Below are 24,282 nucleotides of genomic sequence, written 5' to 3'. Positions count from 1 at the left end.
CTCTTCAGGTACATTACCGTTCATAAATATAGGAAGATCTAAATTATTGCGATAACGATTGGCTGAAAAAAATTGAGTTTTATCTGAATTAAAGTTCACCAGCCACTGTGAGCCCCATGCTGTAGCAGAAGTGAGATCCTTTTCAAGCTCAAATGCCCCCTCCAAGCAATCAGAAGGTGTTGGTTTCTTATCACGACAAGAGTAAATGGTAGTATCATCAGCAAACAATGCCACCTTAGATGTGACAATATCTGGAAGATCGTTAATGTAAATTAAAAAGAGTATAGAGCCAAGGATAGAACCTTGAGGAACCCCTGAAGTTACAGAATAAGAAGAAGAGTGTTGTCCATCGAGGACAACTTTTATGCTACGATTGGAAAGGAAGGATTCAATGATCTTAAAGATGTTGCCGGATACACCATAAGAAGAAAGCTTATGGAGAAGACCAGCATGCCAAACTTTATCAAAAGCTTTTGAAATATCAAGAGCGATGGCCTTAACCTCTCCACCTTTATCTAATGCACCATAAAACCTGTCAGTTATTACTGTTAGAAAAACTGCTTTTTACTTGCTTACTTTTTACTTGGTTACTGCTTTTTACTTGCCAATGTTTGGGGGGGAATACATGTGATGTTTTGACTTAACCCCCCTATCTCTCTCCTCCTCCTTCCCTAGTTAGAACTGGTGCCGCGACAATGATTTATAATCATCATTTTTTCAATCATCTTTTTAATCACTTGTGTTTATCTTGTTTAGTTTTATCCTAAGATAAGGAGTTGATTTAAAGGCATTTTTTTGAATAATTTACCATTGAACGATGTTACTTTAGTAACAATAAGACTTTGGACTTTAATAAACGCTTTTGTTGCAAATACCACGCTATTAGTAAAAAATTATTGAAAATTGTTTAAATATGTTTTAGTAAATTTAACTTTAGTAGTGATTAATTTTTTTAAATATTAGTAATGTTTAAATACTTTAAACAATTTTTTTTATTTCTACTTTAAATATTTATATTTTATGTTTTAGTATTTATATTAATTATGTTTTATATTTAATTATATTATTATCATATTTTATATTTTATTATTTTATTAATTATTTTATTAATTATATTTTAATATAATTAATATTTACATTACATAATCAACCCTCGGAATTAAGAAAAATGAGGTCGGCAATAATTTGCTGACCTCAATCTTTTTGAGGTCAGCAAAAATTATTTAATACAAAGGTCTAACCATAAAACATAGAAACGAGGTCGGCAATTTATTGCCGATCTCAAATACTTTCAGGTTGGCAGTTTGGTCGGCATTGCCAAATGCCGACCCTAATTTTGAGAGCTGCATAATATATTTACAAATGTGGTAGTGGTGTAGTGGTAAAGCGCTCGCTTCATAAGCAGGAGGTTCCGAGTTCGATCCCCGCCACGTCCCTGGAAGTACCGCGCTCAACTTGTTTCTCCGTGCAGCGGCCTTGTTTGTCAAGGATCATGTTTCGGAGTTATAGAGTTGAGAGAGGGTTATAACCACTATTAAGTAGCCTCCTCATCTGTAGTGGCTTTATCGGTCTTGAGGAGGTGAATAACAAAAAAAAAAACAATAACAAAAAAAAACATATGGGTCATTCCATATGAAATCATCCAGACCATGACACCCTTACATCTCAGATTTTGTTCATTTTTACCCCACTTGCAGCCCATAGTAAAAAAATCATAACTGCAAAAATTTTAGTAAAAATACACATGGGTTCAAGAGATAAAAACGCAACTTTGACATATAGTATCTTCATAATGACTTGGGAAAATTTCTTAAAATTTGGTACCCCAATAGATTTTTATTTGAAGAATCCAAAAATAGCACCCTCAAGACTTGATTGTCTCAAATGAAAGAAATGAAGAATGTGGCCCAAAATCCGAGTAAAAAGTTTAATTGTATATCATTATTTCATCTTTGGTCTACTGAAAAAAATTGGATTCATTGATTGTCTCTCTAATACTTGATCAAAATTTGCATTTAAAAACGGTATCTTTTTAGAAAAATTTAAATTTTGTAAGAAAAGCAATTGAAATGTTTTTTAAAACATTTATTTAAATAAAATACCAAATAGTGTTATTTAGTGACTATTTTAGGACATTTATATTCATATGCCAAAGGAGGGCCAGGGGGACTCTGACTAACTCTGCCACCCCACCCCAATCTCTCTGGATTTTTTTTTTTTTACATAACATAAATTAAAAATAAAAAATTATTAAAATAAAAGTTAATAACATAAATTTTTTTTAGTTTAAGTTTGAGAAACAATTTATTTTCATTATTTCAAATTGGTGAATGCTTACATCCTATTAAATCAAAAACAGGCATAAGTTTTGTTTTGTTCTTTTTAAAGGTTATACTTTACTTGTTTGTATTTTTTTAAAGAATCTGAATTTTATTGTTTGTATATTTTTTTGGCAGGTAATAGTATAAATAATAAACATATTCAATATGGAAAAATGTGACATTGGAAAAAGTCTTAACATTCATTGCAACAAAACTGGATTTTCTAGAAAACAAGGTTTTGTTCAATTCAAAGATCTTCCTTGTGAAAAACAGGAAGAAATAATATGGTGAGCAAATTGAAGGGAAAAACATTGTTCAATAAGAATTATATGTTGTTATCATGAGCAGTTCTATGGGAAATACTTTGAAAGAAAAATTACAAAGTGTTGCAATCCTTTTGGAACACACAAGGAAAGTAAAAACATTGCTACAAAAGGTAACCTAAAATTAATTATAACAGAATTGATTTGAAAATTAAAAGAAATAGAATTTATAACAATTTTTTTATTTTTAGTTATTTAAAAAACTTAAAACTAAACTTCCTTCTTAGATAATATAAAGATTTCCCTAAGCTTGGCAAAATTTTTGCAAGAAAATAATGTTAATTTAACCCCAGGTTGAAAATTCTGCAGTAAATGTTACAAAGAAGCAGTTGAAGATTTGAAGAATTTGAAGATTTAATTTCACAAGAGGAATGGGAATCAAAAAGTGAGAGAAAAATTAAGTTAGAGACTACTATAGAATTGATTGGAATTTCACCAGTTAAACTAAAAAGTCTTTCAAAACACAGCAAATTACCTGCAGCAAAACAAAATTTGAGAACACTATTGACAGAGTTGCCAAAATGGTCTCATTAGCATATAATATTAAAGAAACTTCTTTAACAACAGAAATAAAAAGCCCAATTTCAAACAACAACATTAACAATGATCATGATCTAGACATTTTAATGTATGAAATAAAATAAAAAATTTCAGAGACTGACTCTTATCGCCATAAAGTGCATATGTTAAGACTCACACCAAAATCATGGTCACATACAAAGATATCAAGCTACTTTGAAGTGTCTGAGTATCTTAATCGAATTGCAATAAAAGTTAAAAATGAGGAATTCTATCATTGCTCGAAAAAAAAACTGGAAACCCACTTACACCAGAAATAGTTAATTTAGTGATTAACTTTTATCAAAATGATGAATTTTCAAGAATGATGCCAGGAAAAAAAGATTTTGTAAGTGTTTAGAAAAACCAACATGTTCAAAAAAGATTATTGCTACTCAATCTTAATGAATTACATGTTGCCTTTAAAAAAGACTACCCTAACATCAAAGTCAGTTTGTCAAAGTTTTGTACGTTTAAACCTAAATGGTGCATTACAATTAATGTGTCAGGTACTCACAATATGTGTATGTATACATCACCAAAATACAAAATTTCTCATTGATGCCATTAGGTGGAATAAAAGTTATAAAGATTTAATGGCATTGATTGTTTGTTCTCTTGAAAATGCAGAATGTATGTTGCATCGATGTAACCAATGCCCTGGTATTGAAGCATTAAAAACTTTTTTAGTGCAAGAGTTTATGGACCATGAGCTCGAAGAAGATATAGCATTCAAGCAATGGCAGAATACCAATCGTACAACACTATTATTACAGTCTTTGCCACTAAATGAATTTAATGATTTATTATGTGACAGCATTGACAACCTAACCACTCATCCGTATATTGCAAAAACACAAAGTAGATACTTGAAAAACTGTAAAGAAAATCTTAACCAAAACGAATGCTTAATTTTAGGAGATTTTGCTGAAAATTATCAATATGTTGTTCAGGATGAGGTTCAAAGTTATCACTGGAGCAAAAGTCAATGTTCACTCTTTACAATTGTACTTTATTTTGTAAACTTCTCAAACATAAATCTTTTTGTTACCTTTCAGAAGATGTTGATCATTACACAGGATTTATTTACAAGACTCAGGAAGATATAACTAGATATATCAAAGAAAATTTACCTGATGTATCAAGTGTGAAATACTTTTCCAATGGGTGTGCAGCACAATTTAATAATTTTAAAAACTTTATCAATCTTTGTCATCACAGTAAAGACTTTGATTTAAGTGCTGAATGGGTATTTTGTTACCAGTCATGGTGAATCTCCCTGTGATGGTATTAGTGGGACTGTTAAAAGAGTAGTATGTCAGGAAAGTCTAAAACAAATAACTACTGGGCAGACTTTAGATGCTAATATAATATACTCCTTTTGTAAAGCCAAGATAAATGGAATTTGTTTTAAATTCTTTTCAAAAGATAAAATCGACCAAACACGAGCACAATTAGAAAAAAGATATTTAGGTGGAAGAACAGTTCCTGGCACAAGGATGTATCATCACTTTATTCCAATTGCTTCAAACACTATAAATTATAAAAAAACAAGTATTGATAAATGCACTGAAACATTTGATATCATTCGAATAAGTAAACGTAGTAAAGAGATTTCATTAAACATAAAAAAAATGGATTATATTGCATGTTTTTATGACGGATTTTGGTGGATAGGGATTGCTGAAGATCTAAGTGATCTTGATATTAAAGTCAGATTCATGCATTCACATGGACCAGGTAAAAACTTCTTTTGGTCAATGAGAAATGACGAGTGTTGCTGAAGTGTGAAGTTATATGCCTAATTTCTACACCCACAACAATATCAGGTCATATGTACAACATATCTGATTTAGATTTGGAGAATATAAGCAGTTGGTTACAAAAAAAAATTAACTAAATTTAAAATTATTTTGTTATAATTTTATTTACCTGTTTTGCATTTAGAATGTCTTTCTTTTTTTCTTTTTTCAAATCCTTTGATGTAAGGCTGGAAAGGAGGGGAAGTTTAAATAATTCCCACTGTCTACCTCATAATGTCAATGACCATATTAGTCTTAAACAACTAAATAATACCATAAAGATATTGATATAAATAAAAATGTTTAAAAACATTTCAGTATCTTTGGTTTTAAAATTTAAGATTTTTAAAATTGTGAAAAGATCTCAGTTTTGAGTGCTTTCTTTGAAATAAGAGGTAAGTATTTATCGATTTGAAATAATGAAAATAAATTATAGAGTTTATAAAGTTTCTCAAACTTAAACTAAAAAAAATACATATATATATATATATATATATATATATATATATATATATATATATATATATATATATATATATATATATGTTTTTAAATTATAGTTTAATAATTATTAATTCAATTTATGTATAAAAAAAAAATTTAAGGGAGATTGGGGGGAGGGGAAGGCCAGAGTTAGCCAGAGTCCCCTTGGCCCTCCCTTGGCATATGAATATAAATGTCCTAAAATAGTCACTAAATAACACTATTTGGTGTTTTATTTAAATAAATGTTTTAAAAAACATTTCAATTGCTTTCGTTACAAAATTTAAATTTTTCTAAAAAGATACCATTTTTTATATGCAAATTTTTATCAAGTTTTATAGAGACAATGAATCTAATTTTTTTCAGCAGACCGAAGATGAAATAATGATATACAATTAAACTTTTTACTCCGGATTTTGGGCCACATTCTTCATTTCACCTCCAAAAATCATTAATTTACAAGCCAATAATTTTGAACAAAATTTGATAAATGAGGCATTTCCTGAGACAATTAAGTCTTGAGGATGCTATTTTTGGATTCCTCGAATAAAAATCTATTGGGGTACCAAATTTTAAGAAATTTCCCCAAGCTATTATAAAGACACTAAATGTCAAAGTTGCTTTGTAGCCGCTTCAGATAATCACTAAAATGGTGAGTCAACATTATTTCAACTGACGATATCTCTGGAACCTGTGTGTGTTTTTAACTAAAATTTTCGCAGTTGTTATTTTTTTAATGATGGACTGCAAGTGAGGTAAAAATGAACAAATTCTGAGACGTAAGGGTGTTGAAAATACTTTTTTTTGGATGATTTCATACTGATTTACCCATATAATAAATAGCGTAATATTTGTAAAATTAACAAAATAGTTTTACTATTTTGTTAATTTTACAAATAGTCTTGTTTTTGAATAACTATTCGAACAAAAAAACATAAGCATTTAATAAACGTATTTATATGTATAATATTATTTTAACTTTAAAATTTTGTTTTAAATATTAGCAAATCTGTTCATTCAACTTAATAATTTTTAAAGTGATTTGAAGGCGCCTTTTAAATTAAAGATAATTAAATCTAAATATTAATATGCTAATGAATAGTACGCATAGTTACGCCTAATGTTAATGACGGTTCTGTATTCTGTAAAATACACCATTTCTTAGTTTTTAAGTAGTTTCTAGACTTTTGAATGCGAGGTTATATATTCCATGCGGTCTTTCGAGTAAGGTCAGCAAGCAAATTAGAGCTGATATATTATTATTTTCGAAAAGAATTGATGTTGTTCATTGTTTAAAATAGAAAATTTAAATAATCGTTTGTTTGTTGTTGGTTGTTTTCATTTTTTTTTTTTTTTTTAGCCTGTTTTCATTTTTTAGAAGAAGTTTATAACTTAAATTTCTTTTTTAGTAAACTGTTTCAGTTTTGTCGTTAGTCTTTTTAGAACATTTTAAGCAAGTATTGTTTTATTTTCTGGAGCAGTTAAGAGGAGCTGATGGCTTTTTTAGTAAGTTCAATTCATTTTCTTATTTATAGATTAAGATTATTTTTTGTAGAAAGAAAAATGAGTAAAAAATTTTATTTATGTGTTTAATATGAAAAGTTAAATAGAATAAGATTGTTGTTTGAGGTCATTGTAAGTTTATATACATAAGTTTGCATTTATTTCAATCTATTTTATATTGCTCTATATCTATATGTATATTTTATATTCTTAGGAAAAATAATAAGGAATAGAAAAATAAAAAAAAATTCTTCTGGAATTTGTCAAAAGAATGTTGTGTTACGCTTCATTTTAAGGTACCTGAATATGTATTTATTTGAAATTTATAATTTTGTTCTTTAATGGTTTCATCTTTTTCATTGCAATGTTGTAAATTGTAGTCTGCATTCTTTGTTACATTAAAAATAATTAATGCTAATAAATGTTGTTTTATAGCTGTTAAAGGTTTGCTTATATGTTTATCTTATGCTCAAAGTTAAAAAGTTTTTGATAAATATGTGTATGAGGTGATACATGTAGTTTGATAAATACGTGTATGTGGTGATATATATAGTTGTTTTATAAATGTGTTTATATAAATGTGTTTTTATAATAGTATGAAATGTATTTTATCCAGGGATGCGAAGTCCCAAAAGGTCTCTACTTTTTCCAAGTCTGTAGTGTCCAGAAGCTCTAAACATGTTTGTTGACTTATTATCTGCTATAATAAAAAAATTCATGAGGTCTAATGACTTGAAACTTATTGTTTTTAAGCCAGGAGTCCTTGCCGCCATAATACCTAAGAATTCTGGGCTAAAAAAATGATTGTTCCTCTAACCTAAAAGTCTTAATTTTTTTTCCTATTAGTAGTCTATAAACTTATTTATATTTTTAGTGCTCCTGTATACCAAAAACTAGGATAAAGTAATCTTTTTGTGACTTTTTAATTCGGAGTTCTTTTTGGTACTCTGCATCCCTGATTTTATCTAATGGGTACATGATTGTTAAATGAGGTGTTTTTATATGTTATATAACATTTAAAAAAATATTGTGTTTTATAGTTAGTATAACTATAACACACAATATACTTGAGATATAGATCTAGAGCAAGATTCGTCAACCTTACCAGTCAAGTGGTGTTACTGCTTTAGGTCTAAGTGTAGTCTAGCCTTCAATATAACTATTCTGAAAATACATCTTTAATAATTTTTTGTGTAATGTTGTTATCTTTGCCTTATCTTTATGTTAGCGTCTGTTGTTAAAAATGATTAATAGGTAGTTTCTTATAAGAACTCGCTGCTTTTGCTTCTTAATATAAATACATTAATATAACTTCTTCAAGCAGAAACATAAATTAGTGACTTTTATCTGAAATAGCAGTGAATATTATTATTATTAGTGCGCATAGTTATACCTATTGTTCGATATTAGTTACAATTCTGTATTCTGTAAAATACACTATTTCTTAGTTTTTAAGTAGTTTTCAGACTTTTCTTAACCAAGTGTTTTCTTAAAGAAGTCATGACCTTTAAGAAAACACTTGGTTATGAAAATGTTTAAGTTGACATTAGGTACATAATGTTTAGTAGCTTAAATTGATAGGTAATATAAAATCTTTTTAAAATTTTATTAAGTAATTAGTTTATTGTAATCTTTTTTTAATTGTACTTTTAAATGCGTTATAGATGTTAATATTGAAAATATAAGTCACTATAATTCTTATAGTTATTATATGTTTTTTTTACTATATTTAATAATAATCATTTTCATACATTTTTATTTAGGTTTAATTGTTTATAATTTATTAAGATTTAGATAATTAGAAAATTCCTGTTTACAGAGTTGTTATTAATCATGATCAAGTTGTTGTACCAAGGAAATTGAAGAGGTTTATTTATAAAATGTACTATATATGTTATAAAGAAAATTTTGGATTTCATATGTTTTCACTAATAAATAGTTCAATATATATATATATATATATATATATATATATATATATATATATATATATATATATATATATATATATATATATATATATATATATATGATCATCATATATATATGTATATATGGAGGGGGGGGGGGGTATATATATACCTATATTTGTATATATACTCATATATAGTATATATATATGAGTATTTGTTCATATATTTTCTCCCATCATATGACTATGACGCTGTCCGCGACTCCAGGATATATATATATATATATATGTATGTATGTATGTAGGTATATATATATATATATATATATATATATATATATATATACATACATATATATACATATATATATCCTTGAAGTTGCAGCAGCGTCGTATTTTGTGTGTTGGGGGGGGGGGATGTACAAACCCGCGTTAATAACCTGTTTTGTACATAACGCATTTATAAGTTTTATTATGCTGTTTGTTCAATATTTTCTCCCAACACATGAACTATGTCGCTGCCCGCCACTCCCAGGATATATGTATGTATATATATGTATGTATGTATATATATATATAGATATATATATATATATATATATATATATATATATATATATATATATATATATATATATATATCTTATTAGAAACACTTAACTGTTTCTAATAAAAAAGGGTATTTGTTTATTTTCTAAATTTTTTTTATTAGAAACAAAATAAATTTTTTGAAAGTCTTTGCTAATATGGTTGCAGGTTTTTCTTAACTTTAATTAAATAAACTCAAGAAAAAGTAATACAGGCGTATTACTTTTGATGATGGCAAATTAATTTTATTTTGCATTTATTTGGTTTCTTTATTTTATAATTTTTCGAATAAGATTTTTTTAGTTATTTATTAAGTTTTTTTATTTTATTGTTAACTTTAGAGTAGTAAAACAAAGAAATAATTAGTGTTGCTTTGATAAATATGTTTAATGATAATGATGACATTGAAATGGATAACAGGCTAGATGAAGTTATGTATTTACAAGACGATGTAAGTGCTATAAGGCATGTTGAAAATAATTGTAGACGAAATGAAAGAAATAGACTTAGGCGAGATGAAACTAATCATTTATAAAATGAAAGAAAAAGGCTAAATCGAGTTGAAGTTAATCTTCGCCAAAATGTAAGAAGATCTGTTTGACAAGGACGAATGTATTCTATAGCAAGAAGTAATGCTATTCCAGATTATAATTATTTAGGAGAAATAAATCAAATTTGTCAGCACTGTGGTGCTAAGAAATTTCCAGATGAAACACATTTTCTACGTTGCCATAATGGTAAGGTAGCTTTACCTCCACTTTCACCATTTACACAAGTTTTATAGGATTTATTTACAGGGAATTATGTAGATCGTAATGCTAATCTTAATTTTTTTAAACATATTCGAAATTATAATGCCTGTCTTTCTTTCGCTTCTTTTAAAGCAACTGTAGTTCAACTAATAAATCATGGGCCTCCATGTTTTAAAATATGTGGCCAGATTTATCATCGTGTAGGTAATCTTAGGCCAGATCAAGATATTCCACCAATATATTCTCAACTATATATATATAATCCACTTGCAGCAGTAAATTTTAGAATGCAACAACGTGGTAATGATCTTTGTTTACATGATTTAATGTTTCAATTGCAAACTATAATTACTGAACAAAGTCCATTTGCTCTTGCATTTAAAAATATGGCTGAAGTAGAAGATGAAGAAATTCGTCAAACGGCTATAGAAGGTCGCCAAGCTTCTGTTGTAAAAATGTCTTTACTTGAAGGGGGTGGTAGGCGTCGCTATAATCTACCTTCACACGATGAAGTTGTATTTGTTGGCAAAGATGGTGCTCCCCCAACTTCCAGGGAAGTTGTTATTTACCCAAGAGGTCATCCTTTAAAATTTGTATCAAGTATGTCAGCCAACTTAGATCCTATGATTTATCCTCTCTTTTTTCCAAGAGGTGATGCTGGTTGGCATAATCAGTTAGTACATAACCCTGAAGGTGCCACACTGGTTAGAAATCATGTTACATTATCTCAGTTCTACAATTATAGACTTTCTGTTCGGCAATTTTTCTGTTCATTATTTTATGGCAAGAAACTATTTCAGCAATATGCTGTAGATGCATATGTAAAAATTGAAGGCCAGCGTCTTGTTTTTATCATAAATAATCAAAATAAACTGAGAAGCGAGCAGTATAATGCCTTACATGAACATGTTAACAACATTGCGAACGAACGGAATGTTAGACCAGGGCGAGTAGTTATTTTGCCATCATCTTATGTAGGAAGTCCTAGAGCTTTAAATGAAAATTTTGAATATGCTATGGCAATTATTCAAAAGTATGGTAAACCAGATCTTTTTATTACTTTTACTTGCAACCCAAAATGCCGTGAAATAACAGAAAATTTATATCCAGGTCAGACTGCAAATGATAGACCTGATTTGGTCACTTGAGTATTTAAACTCAAGTTATATAACCTCCTCAATGATATATTCAAACATGGTGTGTTAGGCAAAGTCGTAACGCATGTTCAGTTTATTGAGTTTCAAAAGTGTGGTTTGCTGCACGCCCACATTTTACTTCATTTAGCCAATGATGATAAACTCGAAACAGCACAGGATATCAATTATTTAATATGTGCAGAAATTCCAGATCCGGTTGTTAATCGTGAACTTTATGATATTATTAAAACTTGCATGATTCACGGCCCATTTGGGATACTGAATCCTAATTCTTCCTGCATAAAAGATGGAGTGTGCAGCAAAAATTATCCTAAAGAATTTGATAGCCGTTCACAATTGTTATCCACAATATAGATGTCGTGACGATGGGTTACTTATCAATATTAAAGGCAACAATGTAGATAACCGTTGGGTGGTACCTTACAATCCTTGGTTATCTAAGAAATATCAAGCCCACATTAATGTTGAAGCTTGCATGTCTGTAAAGGCTGTTAAATATTTGTACAAATACATATACAAAGGGCATGATTGTGCGAATGTTTAGATAAATGAACAGGTTAATCACAATGAAGTAAATACTTTTTTAGATTGTCATTATGTTAGTGCACCTGAGGCACTGAGGCAAATATTTGAGTATCCTATAAGTCATATATCACACACTATTATCTGTCTTAAGGTTCATCTTCCTGAGAATCAGATTGTGTATTTTAGAGAAGGAGAAGAACAAGTGGCTTTAGATCGTGCTGTCCGACGCTATACACACCTTACGGCATGGTTTAAATCAAATTCTGAAAATGAAGGAGCGCATTGCTATTCATATGTAGACATTCCATATCACTTTGTATTTGATGATAAACATTGTAAATGGAAGGTTAGACAAAGAGGTGGAAATAAGGTGATAGTAAGAATGTATAAAGTTAGTCCAACAGGAGAATTATTTTTTCTTAGATTGTTACATTTGCAGGCAAAAAGAGCATCATCTTGAGGATTTGTGTACTGTTAATGGAATAGCTCTTGAAACCTTTTGTGAAGCATGTGTTTTAAAAGGATTATTAATTAAAGTGGTAAAACGCTATCTGATTATAATTTCCCTGTTGTTGATGAATTCATAGATTTTAATCTAGAAAATTTAAATGATAATGTTCAGCAATCAATTGACGAAGGTAATAGAATGAGACCGCTTCTTAATGTCAATCAATTAAATGTAAGTAATGCTGTCCTTGCTGCATTGAACGAGCAACCGGGTGTAGAAAATCAACATTCCAGATTGTTTTTTATGGATGGACCAGCTGGTAGTGGAAAAACGTTTACGTATAATTATTTGGTTGCTGAAACCATAAGTAGGGGCTTTAAATCTGCTACAGCTGCATGGACTGGCATAGCAGCAACTCTTCTTACAAATGAATCTACATTGCATGGTTTATTCAAACTTCCTGTCCCAATATTGGATAACACCACATGTAATGTAACCCCTAACTCTATACATAGACATTTTTTAAAACAAGTTAGTTTGTTTTTGCTTGATGAAACATCCATGATACCTAAACATGTCTTAAATGCAATTGATAGGTTGTTAAAAGATGTTTGCAACAACAACTTTTCGTTTGGTGGAAAAGTCATTCTATTTGGTGGTGACCTTAGGCAAATACTGCCTGTTGTAAAAAGAGGACAACCAGCTGAAATTGTAGAATCGTGTATAAAATGTTCTTTACAGTGGCGATGGGTGCAGAAATTTACATTAACTGAAAATATGAGAGTACATCATGGGGAAAGAGAACTTTCCCAATGGCTATTAAAACTTGGTAGTGGAACAATGCCTGTCAAAGAGGAGGATCCTTTTAAAGGATCCATTGAAATACCAAATCAGTGCATTATTAGAGAAAATAAATTGATTGTTGAAAAGATTTTTGGAGATGCTGATCAAAATGATTATTCTAAACGCGTGATTTTAACACCAACTAATTTTGATTCATTATCAATCAATGAAGAAGTGCTTGAATGTCTGCCGGGTGAGGTCAAAATTTATTTAAGTGCTGATCAAATTGATACTGATGACCTTAATAAAAGAAATAACTTTCCTGTTGCTTAACTCATAATAACAATAAACAGCTTAACTCCTTCAGGCATGCCACCTCATTGTTTAAAATTGAAAATTGGTTGTGTAATTATGCTACTTAGGAATTTAGATCTCAAAGCTGGGCTATGCAATGGTACTCGAATGAAAGTTAGTGCTCTTCAAAATAATTATACTGATGCAGAGGTTTTGACAGGTGTTTCTGGTGGTAAACGGGTTTTTCTTCCTTGAATTCATTTGGCTCCATCAGATTTTAATTTACCTTTTGTTCTGAAACATCGTCAGTTTCCTGTCAGATTGGCTTATTCAATGACAATTAATAAAAGTCAAGGTCAAACATTTGATAGAGTTGGGGTATATCTCAAAAAACCGTGTTTCTCTCATGGTCAACTATAAGTTGCATGTTCAAGAACTAGAGCATTTAATAGTTTGTTTTTCAAAATTGATAAACATCTCATTCAAGGTATGGTAGGTGGAAAGTGTTACACAAATAATGTTATATTTTCTAATGTTCTTAATTTATAGTCTTTTTCATTTTCATTTTTCATTCATTATAGATTTTCATTTCGAAAATTTACTTTTTGTAGGTTGTGAGCACATTTTGTATGTATAACTTTATTTATTATTTTAATTTTTTTTTTCATAGTTTTGGATAAATATATCTGTCATTTAATATTGTTATAAAATGTTTATATTTGTTATATAAAACCATATTTGTTTATAGTTGTATATATGTTAAAATTATGTTGTTTCCATGTTTTCAAAGTGGTGTGATTTGGCATTATGTTGAGCAAGATTGATAACCTTGCCAGCCAAGCGGTGTACTTATAACAGAGGTGTCACTTGGCAGTATTTAGTGCCAGGCGGTGTTACTGCTTTAGAGATAGGTTGTGTTGTCTAGCCTTTTTTTAATTATTCTGGAAACACATAATATCTGTTAATATTTAGCGTAATGTGTATGAGAGAGTATGCAACCTTGATCTTTAAATCTAGGGCGTTTTAATGTCCTAAATTTGAAGTAATTGAATAACTAATATTGAATATAAAAGCAAATATACTTTTATGCATTTATATGTTTAGTAAAAAGATTATATAGTTAACTTAAAATTGGTTTTCTAATTTTGTCTTTCATATTTTAATTTGGCTTGTTATTTTCGCTGGATTTTAGGATCAAGGGTGTGGTGTAAATATTCTATTGTTATGTTTTATTGTTGTGATGTTTTGTGTTGATAGACTGCTTGGCTTACCTTCACATTGTTGTCTATTGTTAAAAATGAATAATTGGTAGTTTCATTATTGGAACTTACTGCTTTTATTTATTTACTAAAAGCCAAGACAACATTTTGCTAAAAATGCAATTTATATCTTAATTTTTTTTTTTTTTTTTTTTAGTATTGTTAATCCTTTTGTACTTGGAAACAGATTTTATAGTTACATTTTCTATAAATGTTTATATTAACTGCCATGTCAACATAGGTTACTATAAATAGGTAAATCGATTTTGAGTTTTTATGTGGTTTTTTTTGTTTTTTTTAATTTATTTTTTTGTAATTATGGTATCATAATTCCATTTTTTTTTTCTTTAAGATTTACGATTGACGCATTTATACGATTTATAAAAAAAAAACCTGATTTCCTTTTATTGTAAATTTTTTGTCAGTTAAAATGATATAAATATATCCAATTAGTTCAATTTTTTTTTAATTTCTCTTTTTTATGCCTAATAATTTGTTTTACATAACTTAAGGGATGTTTTTAAAGAGGGGTCGCAACTAAAAGCAAACTAAAAACCTTTAAATACATGGAGAATATTGTAGTTTTGCGCATTTGTCAAATACGAAGTTACTTAAATTTTATAACGGGTTTAACTAATTAATTAGCTTAGTTTGCATTTGCAGCACTTTTGAGGAAAGAAAAAATTCTTATATATATTAAAAAGAAAAAATTCTTAAAAATGTAAATCATTGTTTTACATTTTATTATTTTGGTAAAAAGTCTTCATCAAAAACTTGAGTACTCTTAATAAAAATAACTTTATTCTCCTGGCCACCATTAAGGCAAAAACGAGGAAGGGAGGTCCTTTATTAGTGTCAAAATATATGAGAAAATATACTTCAAATATACTGTCAATATACTGTCCTTTATTAGTGTCAAAGTATACTTCATATTAATCTTATTAATTGAAGTTTTTCTAAAAAAAAAGCTAAATTCTTGTTATATTATAAAAAATATAACAAGAATTTAGCTTTACTTTTTCGTCAATTTAAAGCATGATGAAGTGTTATTATTTTGTGTCAGTAACTAAAAACATATTGTGTTGAACTTAGAAATGTCTAGGAAAATGATTCTGCCATACACTGATATGACCTATGTCAGTTTTAAATTACTCAAATAACGTTAAATAATTGGTAAATTAATTTATTTTAATTTTGCAGATGGCTTAATTTTTTAATTTGAAGGCGTTTTTTTTACATGGTATTAGTTAAGGTTTCGCAACTTTAAATTGCGGAAAACAGACACTATAAATTAAGTAATAGACCGACCGTAACCCGTATTACGGGTTGCTTTCTGCTAGTAAGAGATAATTACGGTAAACAAAATTTTTAAAATGTTATTTTTTTGATTAAAAACATCATATTTTAAAAACATATAACATTTTTATAATCATTAGGTATAATTAAAAAAATTACATTTACTATGGGTTATTTTAAACAGATTTTAATAAGACTTCTTAAGAAAATCTGTTTAAAATTAAGTTATTGTAATCGTTATTTTTATTATTTTAAAAGTCAAAAAAAAATATGGAAAAGAAACAAAACTTTCTGAAAAAGTTTGTTTTTTGTTTTCCTAGTGTAAACTAAAATAGCAAGCTAAAAATCAAAAGTTCATTCATTCAAAAAATTAAATTTGCGCGATTTATAAAGACCTAAATTTTTTACTTTTGTTGATTTATTACACTGGTCAACAAAAAAATACTTTTTGAATGCACCATGAATCTAAATCTGCTTTCAGTTTTCCTCCAGCACGTCTAGTTCTTGAGATATTTGGAATTATAATTTTCGGACATTCTGTATTTTATCCCTATACATAAACATTGATAAACATTCAATATTTCAAGCACCACTTATGTTTCTATACAAATAAGTCAAAGTCTCTGTGACTAGATTTATTCGTAAATATTTATACACATTTAATAGTTTAGAGACTGTTGACTAAAGCATAAAAATCACTTAAAATCTCTGTGAATATGACTTCCTGTTGTAGACTTTTTCTGGCTCATCACGATAAAGCATCCAATAGTAGTCAGCTAACATGCTTTCATTCCAGAATCCTTGGTAACGCATTTCCATCACTTGAATATCTTGGTGGAATCGTTCACCTTGTTCATCACTCACAGTGCCCAAATTTTCAGGAAAAAATGCCAAATGCGAATGCAGAAAATGCATTTTCAATGACATACGACAGCCCACTTTTTGGAACGAATCGAGTAGCTTTTGAATACAATTTTCATATTCATACAATTTGTGATTCCCCAAGAAGTTCTTACAAACCCATACAAATGCTTTCCATGCTTCTTTTTTGTCAGAAGTAAGTAACTCTTCAAATCCATGGTCTTTCAAAACCTCTCGAATTTGGGATCCGATAAAAACACCTTTGAGTTTCGCTGCACTAATTTTGGGAAATTTTTCAACCAAGTATTGAAAACCCGCTGATTCAGTTTTACCTAATACTTTTACAAGGTTTTTCATCAAACTAAGCTTAATGTGAAGCGGTGGAAAAAATATTTTGTCTGGATCAACCAGCAGAATATGGTGAACGCTGCTTACACCGGGTTTGTATTCAGTTCTCAACATCTAATCATGTTTTACGTAATGTTTGCTCACAGCACGACTATCCCATAAACAAAGAAAGTAGCAGAACTTGGTAAACCATGTTTGCATACCCATTAACATACCAATCACTTTCAAATCACCACAAATGTTCCACTAATGAGTTTTGTAATCAATAGCGTCTAGTAATATTTTCATATTTTCGTGAGTTTCATTCAAGTATACGGAATGAGCGGTTGGAATACATGGCTTCTGATTGCCAATATGCAACAACATGGCCTTCAAACTCCTCCTGGATGAATCAATGAAGAGGCGCCAATCACGAGGCGAATGCACTTGGGATAAATTTTCGAAAAGACCATTGACATTATTGCAGTAGCACAAGGGTCCATCAATGGTGAAAAACCTAGATAAATAGTTGTTGTGCTTTCGAAAGTAGGATACTTTGACACCAACTGCTAACAAATTCTTTTCTTTCAGTCTTGACGCCAAAAGTTCAGCTTTTTCTTTGGAAAGGGACAAGTCTCTAACCAAATCATTCAGTTCACCTTGTGTGAAAACTTTGGGCTCTTCGCCGTCAACATCAGTCGCATCTTGACGTTCAGCATTAACAACACATTCGTCTTCAACAGAGTCTAATCCATCAGCTGGTGGTACTGGAATGAGCAGGGTGCTGTCATGAGGAACAGGCCTCATGGCCGAATCCAAATTCAGGTACACAATTTGGTGCTTATTTTTCGACGAAAATCCAGCAATATTAACAGCGCAAAAAAAGCAGTCATTGTAATGATCTTTTAGCTCCCTCCAAATCATCGGTATAGCAAATCGAAAAGAAGACTGTTGTTTGTTGATCCAATCTCGTAATAAGCTGCAACAACTACAACAAGCCACATGTGGTGCCCAAGTTTTATCTTGATCTCCCAAAGGACAGCCGAAATAGAGCTTGTAAATTTTCGAGATTTCTGCAGTGATTTTCTTTCACTGCCCTGACAATGTAAATTGCCCACAAATGTAGCAAAAGGCATCTGGTGAATTTTTGCAATTTCTAGGCATTATATAAGTTAATTTTATTGAAATAATTACCCTGAAAATAAAGAAACATTAGTATATTTCACACTGAAACTATATATTAGTGCAAAAACACACACATACATTATCTTAAGATTCAGACATGCTGGAGAAAAACTAAACACAGATTTGTAATCAGCGTAAAAAACTACACCTAGTAAGCCTAAAATTAAAGCTGATGCAAATTCATTGTTGACCAGTGTTATCAAAAGCAGTTTACTCTTAATTGCCAAAAAATAAAAGTTAACTTTACTCTAAATGGATGTTTTAAAATCGCTCTATCTTTCGAAATAGGAAATTTTTTATACATTCCATTATTATAAAATTTCACAAGATTTTAAAATTAAGTTTTATAACGACATTAAAAAAACGTTATTTTGAAAAAAAAACTTAAACTAGCATTCAATTAGTAACCAGTTATGTCAGTTAATTACGTAAAAAAGAAATTTCTTTGGCAGCTAAAATTAACTGAAAATTATTTATATTCTACTGCATTTAAAACTGAAACTTTTTTTTTTATTTTTAACAAAAAAGCAAAAGAAAAGTTAAAAAATAAAGATTTATTTTTTTTTTTGGGTGCCTATACCGCTCCAGCGGTACTAAAACAGGTCTGGGTTCGTCCTTATATATATATATATATATATATATATATATATATATATATATATATATATATATATATATATATAATATATATATATATATATATATATATATATCAGGGTGTTAGCCAGCCTGATGGCGCAGCGTATAACGTGGTTTCCCAATTGGTTTAAAATTCCCAAAGGTTTTTAAGATAATGGTAAAAAAAAAATGAAATCAGTCTCAGATTTTAATTGTTGCGCTAGACTATTAAAAAACGCAATTAGTACGCACGACAAGGAAATGAATTAAGTTAATCAATTAAGAATTAAGATCGATTTTTTAATGTGAAAAAAAAAGTGTTGTCATTAACAAGCAAGATCATTCATTCAAAAGTTGAAAAAAAAAATGTTTTTAATTTTTAATTGACGTCAGTTATTCTCCAGTTAAAATTGTTCAATACATTTAATAAATTATTTTAATAATTTATTTTTGTTATTCAAAAACTCTTTATTTACATTCTTGCTTTTTATCTTAAGTTAGGAAAGTTACAAATAAAATGTGCATATTAATAAATATTATAATATGAAATAAGTTAATAACGTTTTTATAATAAAAGATTTATTAATAATTTCGGTAAAATAAGTTAGCTGGTAAAGTAAACCAAAAATAACAACAACAAAAAAATCAAAAGTAAAACTTGCAATGAAACGTATTGTATATGTTATATTTGCGTAAAACATAAAAGATAATTAAATAATATTATAATATTATTAATTATTAACCAATGTTTACAATAATTAATTTTTTTTTAATTTACAAATTCAAAATTTACGTAGTTATTTAATGTATATTTGTAAGTTGAAAAAAATCGATCTGCCCTTTAAATGTCTTTGATACTTACTCGGTGTAGTTAAGGCAATTTTAAAATACTATAGCGTCTGTATGATATTTTGTTGACTACTACATATTTTCATTAAATGATCAGGTTTGTGAGTCATGAAAAGTTTTAAAATACTAAGTATTTTTAATCTGAAATATTCGAAATCTTTCCATATAATTAGGGTTGTCAAATGTCTGGATTTTACAAAAATTACAATTTTACGGATTTTACAAACCTGTAATAATTTTTTTTTGGTGTTTTCCTTCATAAAAGCCGTAAAATTCTGGCATTCTTAAGTATAATGTATAGTTTTTTTTACCGACTGTCGTTAAAAAGTTGTTTTAACAAGTTTAAAATTTACAAGAGGATCTTGGAAATCGTCAAAAATGTTTTGTTAAAAATTAAATACTATTTAGCATTTTTTTTTTACATTTATAATTTAAAAATGAAAATAAAAATAAAAGAAGACAGTATATGTAACTAATTGTTTAAACCTTTTAAAACTGTATTTAAAAGCGATTTACACAATTCAAAATCAAAATAGATCAAAGTTTCAATAAATAAATTTATTAATTCATTCATTAAAACTGCAAACAATTGTCTTTTGTTCTAGTTTTCTCTCAACAATATTAAACAAAGGAGAGAAGCAATTTAAAAATGAAAACTGACGAAAATTGCTCAAAATGAAACAAGTTGAATAATTATAATTAAACATTTATAAAATATAAAAATATTCCTGAAAAATAAAACAGAAAAATATTCCTATGAATAACCCAGCAAAAATAGAAAATTTTTTATTGAAACTTAATTGTATCTAAAAAATTGTATCTACTTTTTTAAATGTCATATTGTAATGACCTTTTTTATTTTTTAGCCGCACCTAAATTCCCAATTTCGCTAAAACGCTGTATGAATTTTTTTACTGGCTAACACCCTGTGTATATATATATATATATATATATATATATATATATATATATATATATATATATATATATATATATATATATATATATATATATATATATATATATATTATTTTATTTAATATCTAAATCATTCTAAATCCAAATTATTTTTGTTTTGTTGTTTTTAATTTATTTGAAATAGCAAACAAAATTCAGTTTTAAAATTCTAAGGTTGGCAAAAAGTTGCTGAACTCAGAATTTTAAAAAGTTCATTTTGTCAGGTTGGCAGCTAGGTAAATGCCAACCTTAATTTAGAGGACTGAAGTCAAATGTTTATTAATTATTGTCAATAAACATTTTTTTATTATTTACCTTTTTATTGAAACAATAAATTTCATTCATCTCTTCCCATTTTTGAATGATATCCATCTGTGTGAATAAAAAAACGATTTCATTCATCTCTTATTTTTGAATGATACACATCTGTGTAAATAAAACATTAGAATGATTTTACTGAAAATAGTCATTTGCTTCAATATATTGTTGTTAAATAAATACATTGTCAGTGTTTCACAGGAAGAAATGCGATCATTATATGACCAGGCAAATCACATTATGCTTCGACAATTTGGCCGCGGCTATTTCAAAAAACATTTTAAAAACACGCTGAAATGAAAAATATTTTGAATTATACCTTAGGCAAAATAAATTACAGCAAAACTTCGTAACAAACATTTTTATATTAGCGAAATGCTTTTAAATAAAGTAACAATTTACTGATTTTTTTTTAAAGTTTAATTGACAGTTGTATATAATTTTTTTAATTTATATTATATAAATTGTTCAAGTATGCATTTTTCCATGCTTTATATAAGGTTACTTTCTATATATGTTTGTGTGCCACAAAATTTGAAATCAATTTTTGAAAGCTTTTTTCTCAACCAATTTTGCTCAAATTTTGCACACTTAATCATTTTCGATGACAATACAAGGAAATGGAAAAATTTGACCAAAAAAAGTTAATTAAGTTAACAAAAATTTATTTTGTATTTTCCCATACATTTTATTTATTTGATTTGAATTGCGTATTACGTCACAAAAATCATTGATTTGCAAATTATTTGCAGTTTCGAAGACATTAAAGCGCAGCGATTCAAAACCTATTGTTTTTTAAGTCTTAAGTTATTAAGTTAAAAAACAAAAATTTAGTAAAAACAGTAATTTTTAATTTTTTTTTTAAAAAAAACAGTAACTTTTTCTTCTACAAAAGATAACAAAAAAAGAATTTCTAGGCCCAATAGAATTCTGCTTGCATAAAGCATGGATTTGAAAAAAGAATTTTTTTTTGACTTACTAGTTTATAATAAACTTTATTAAAAAATAAAATTATTTTGTTTTTATAAACGATGCCTTTCTACAACAACAAAAGTCTCTTTAACAAACTTTAATATAAGAATAATTAAAGTTGATACATTTAAAAAAAATTTTTAATGAAGTAACAAAACACTTCTAATGAACTTTGATAACTATTAATAAACTGTTGTTGTTTTTTATTTATATAGTTATATATTTATTATGAAGATAAAAAATTATTCCGAATGTAATTAAAAGCATATTTAAATAAACTTTTTTTAAGATTTAAATAAATTTTAGTTTGTTGAGTTTTGTTTTAGGTTATATATATATATATATATATATATATATATATATATATATATATATATATATATATATATATATATATATATATATATATATATATATATATATGTATATATATAGTTAGTTGCGTTTGGGAGTATGGAAGAAAAAAAATGATTCTTATGCCAACAAATACGTCACTTTTAATTACTTTTGACTTTCGTCCAACATTTGCGTGTTTTCATAAAGTAAAAACCATTAATTTAATTACAAATGAATTGTTTTTTAAAAAAACTGCAAAAACACAAATTTAATTGACCAGAATGTTTTTAAAACATTCTGAATGTTTTTAAAACATTCTGAATGTTTTTAAAACATTCTGAATGTTTTTAAAACATTCTGAATGATTTTAAAACATTCTAAAATGTTTTTAACAATAAAAACAATGCTTTTATTTTAATAAAGTGTTTTCATTTTTATTTTTTTTAATAAAATGTTTTTATTTTTATTTTTTTTACTTTAAATCATGCGCGGAGTGTTGCTACATCGACTATCTTATAGCCTGACTCGCAACAAAGTGCTGCTACATCGACTGACAAATACCCTGACTCGCAACGGAGTGTTGCTATATCGACTGACAAATAGCCTGACTCGCAACGGAGTGCTGCTACATCTACTTTTTTTTAGCCTGACTCGCAAGGGAGTACTGCCACATCGACTGAGGGTTTGGTTGGGGCAGCCAGTCTATCAATTAATAAAAAAAAAATTTCGGTCTTGCATTTTAACTTTTACTTTTTGTCAACAAAATACGGAAAAAACTTTCTGACTACATATAAGAGTTTTTATATATATATATATATATATATATATATATATATATATATATATATATATATATATATATATATATATATATATATATCTGTGTGTGTGTGTGATTTTTTTTCTTTTTTTTTAAGTTTTTTTTCAGATAAGTTTAAGTAGGTTTATTTAGCGCATTTTTAAATTTTGAAAACATGTCAAGTGATCAAATCATCAAATCAAAGTATTTTTTGCGTGGTCATATAATTGTGTGCGATCACACATCTTCCTGTGAAACACTGATTGTTGATGCTTTAGCCTATAAATCAACTGAGGAATTGAGTTTGGACAGATAGTATCTATATATTAAAAACATTAACAGGAAAAAAATGTTTTTATTTAATTATTTTTATTTATCATATAAGTCTGAGAAAGTGTAATAATTAAAGTCAATGATTATGGGTAATATAAATAAGGACAAAATTTTCTAATAATTTTTGTTTATTTTTATTCTTAAAATGTGTACTTTATATTTGTAGAAAACTAAGAATATGAAAAAAAATAATTATTTTTTTCATTTTTTTTTTATAATAAAAGTTCTTTCTTATCTAAATAGTACTTGCGTAACCCAAACCCTCAGTTGATATATGTACTAAAGCCCCCACTGCTTACTTCAGTATATAATCAGTGTATATCTAATGTTGTATTTACACATTCATATAAACACACACAATGTGCATTCAGATAAGCACAGCTAAAGAAAATAAAAATGAGGAATTATAAAAAAAAAAATTATACAAATTAATAAATTACGCTAAAATACAGTTACAATTTAAGCAGACAGTATCAATCCATAAAGGAGATCAAATTTGAAAAAAAAAATCTTATCACACAGACACAAGTCTTATAACTTTAATTTTTAAAAACAATTATAAAAACATACCTTAGCCTCATACCTTTATATCTTGATAGATTATTTCATATTTTTGTATTTAATTGCTACATAATTCAACATTCTATAGAATACAACAACTGTTACTATAACAACAAATACAATTTTAAATATAAAACTAAAGTAAAAACAAACAAAACAAAA

At 27.8% G+C, this 24,282-nt stretch overlaps 1 protein-coding gene across 1 annotated transcript in view; it reads right to left on the bottom strand.

Annotated features, from left to right (window-relative positions):
* The window catches only part of LOC100208804 (terminal uridylyltransferase 4), a 76,644-nt gene extending 52,412 nt beyond the window's left edge, over positions 1–24,232 (bottom strand). The window contains exons 1-2 of the mRNA XM_065818410.1: positions 24,130–24,232; positions 21,117–21,173 (exon numbers count right to left, since the gene is read on the bottom strand). Coding sequence (XP_065674482.1) covers positions 21,117–21,173 — 57 coding nt within the window. The 5' untranslated portion in view covers positions 24,130–24,232. The remainder of the gene's footprint in view (positions 1–21,116; positions 21,174–24,129) is intronic.
* Between the last annotated feature and the right edge of the window lie 50 nt (positions 24,233–24,282).

This window comes from Hydra vulgaris, chromosome 14 (assembly GCF_038396675.1).
Source record: "Hydra vulgaris chromosome 14, alternate assembly HydraT2T_AEP".
In the NCBI taxonomy this organism is placed as follows: Eukaryota; Metazoa; Cnidaria; class Hydrozoa; order Anthoathecata; family Hydridae; genus Hydra; species Hydra vulgaris.
The sequence above is the reverse complement of the archived record's forward strand: the minus strand, read 5'-3'. Positions and strand labels throughout refer to the sequence as shown.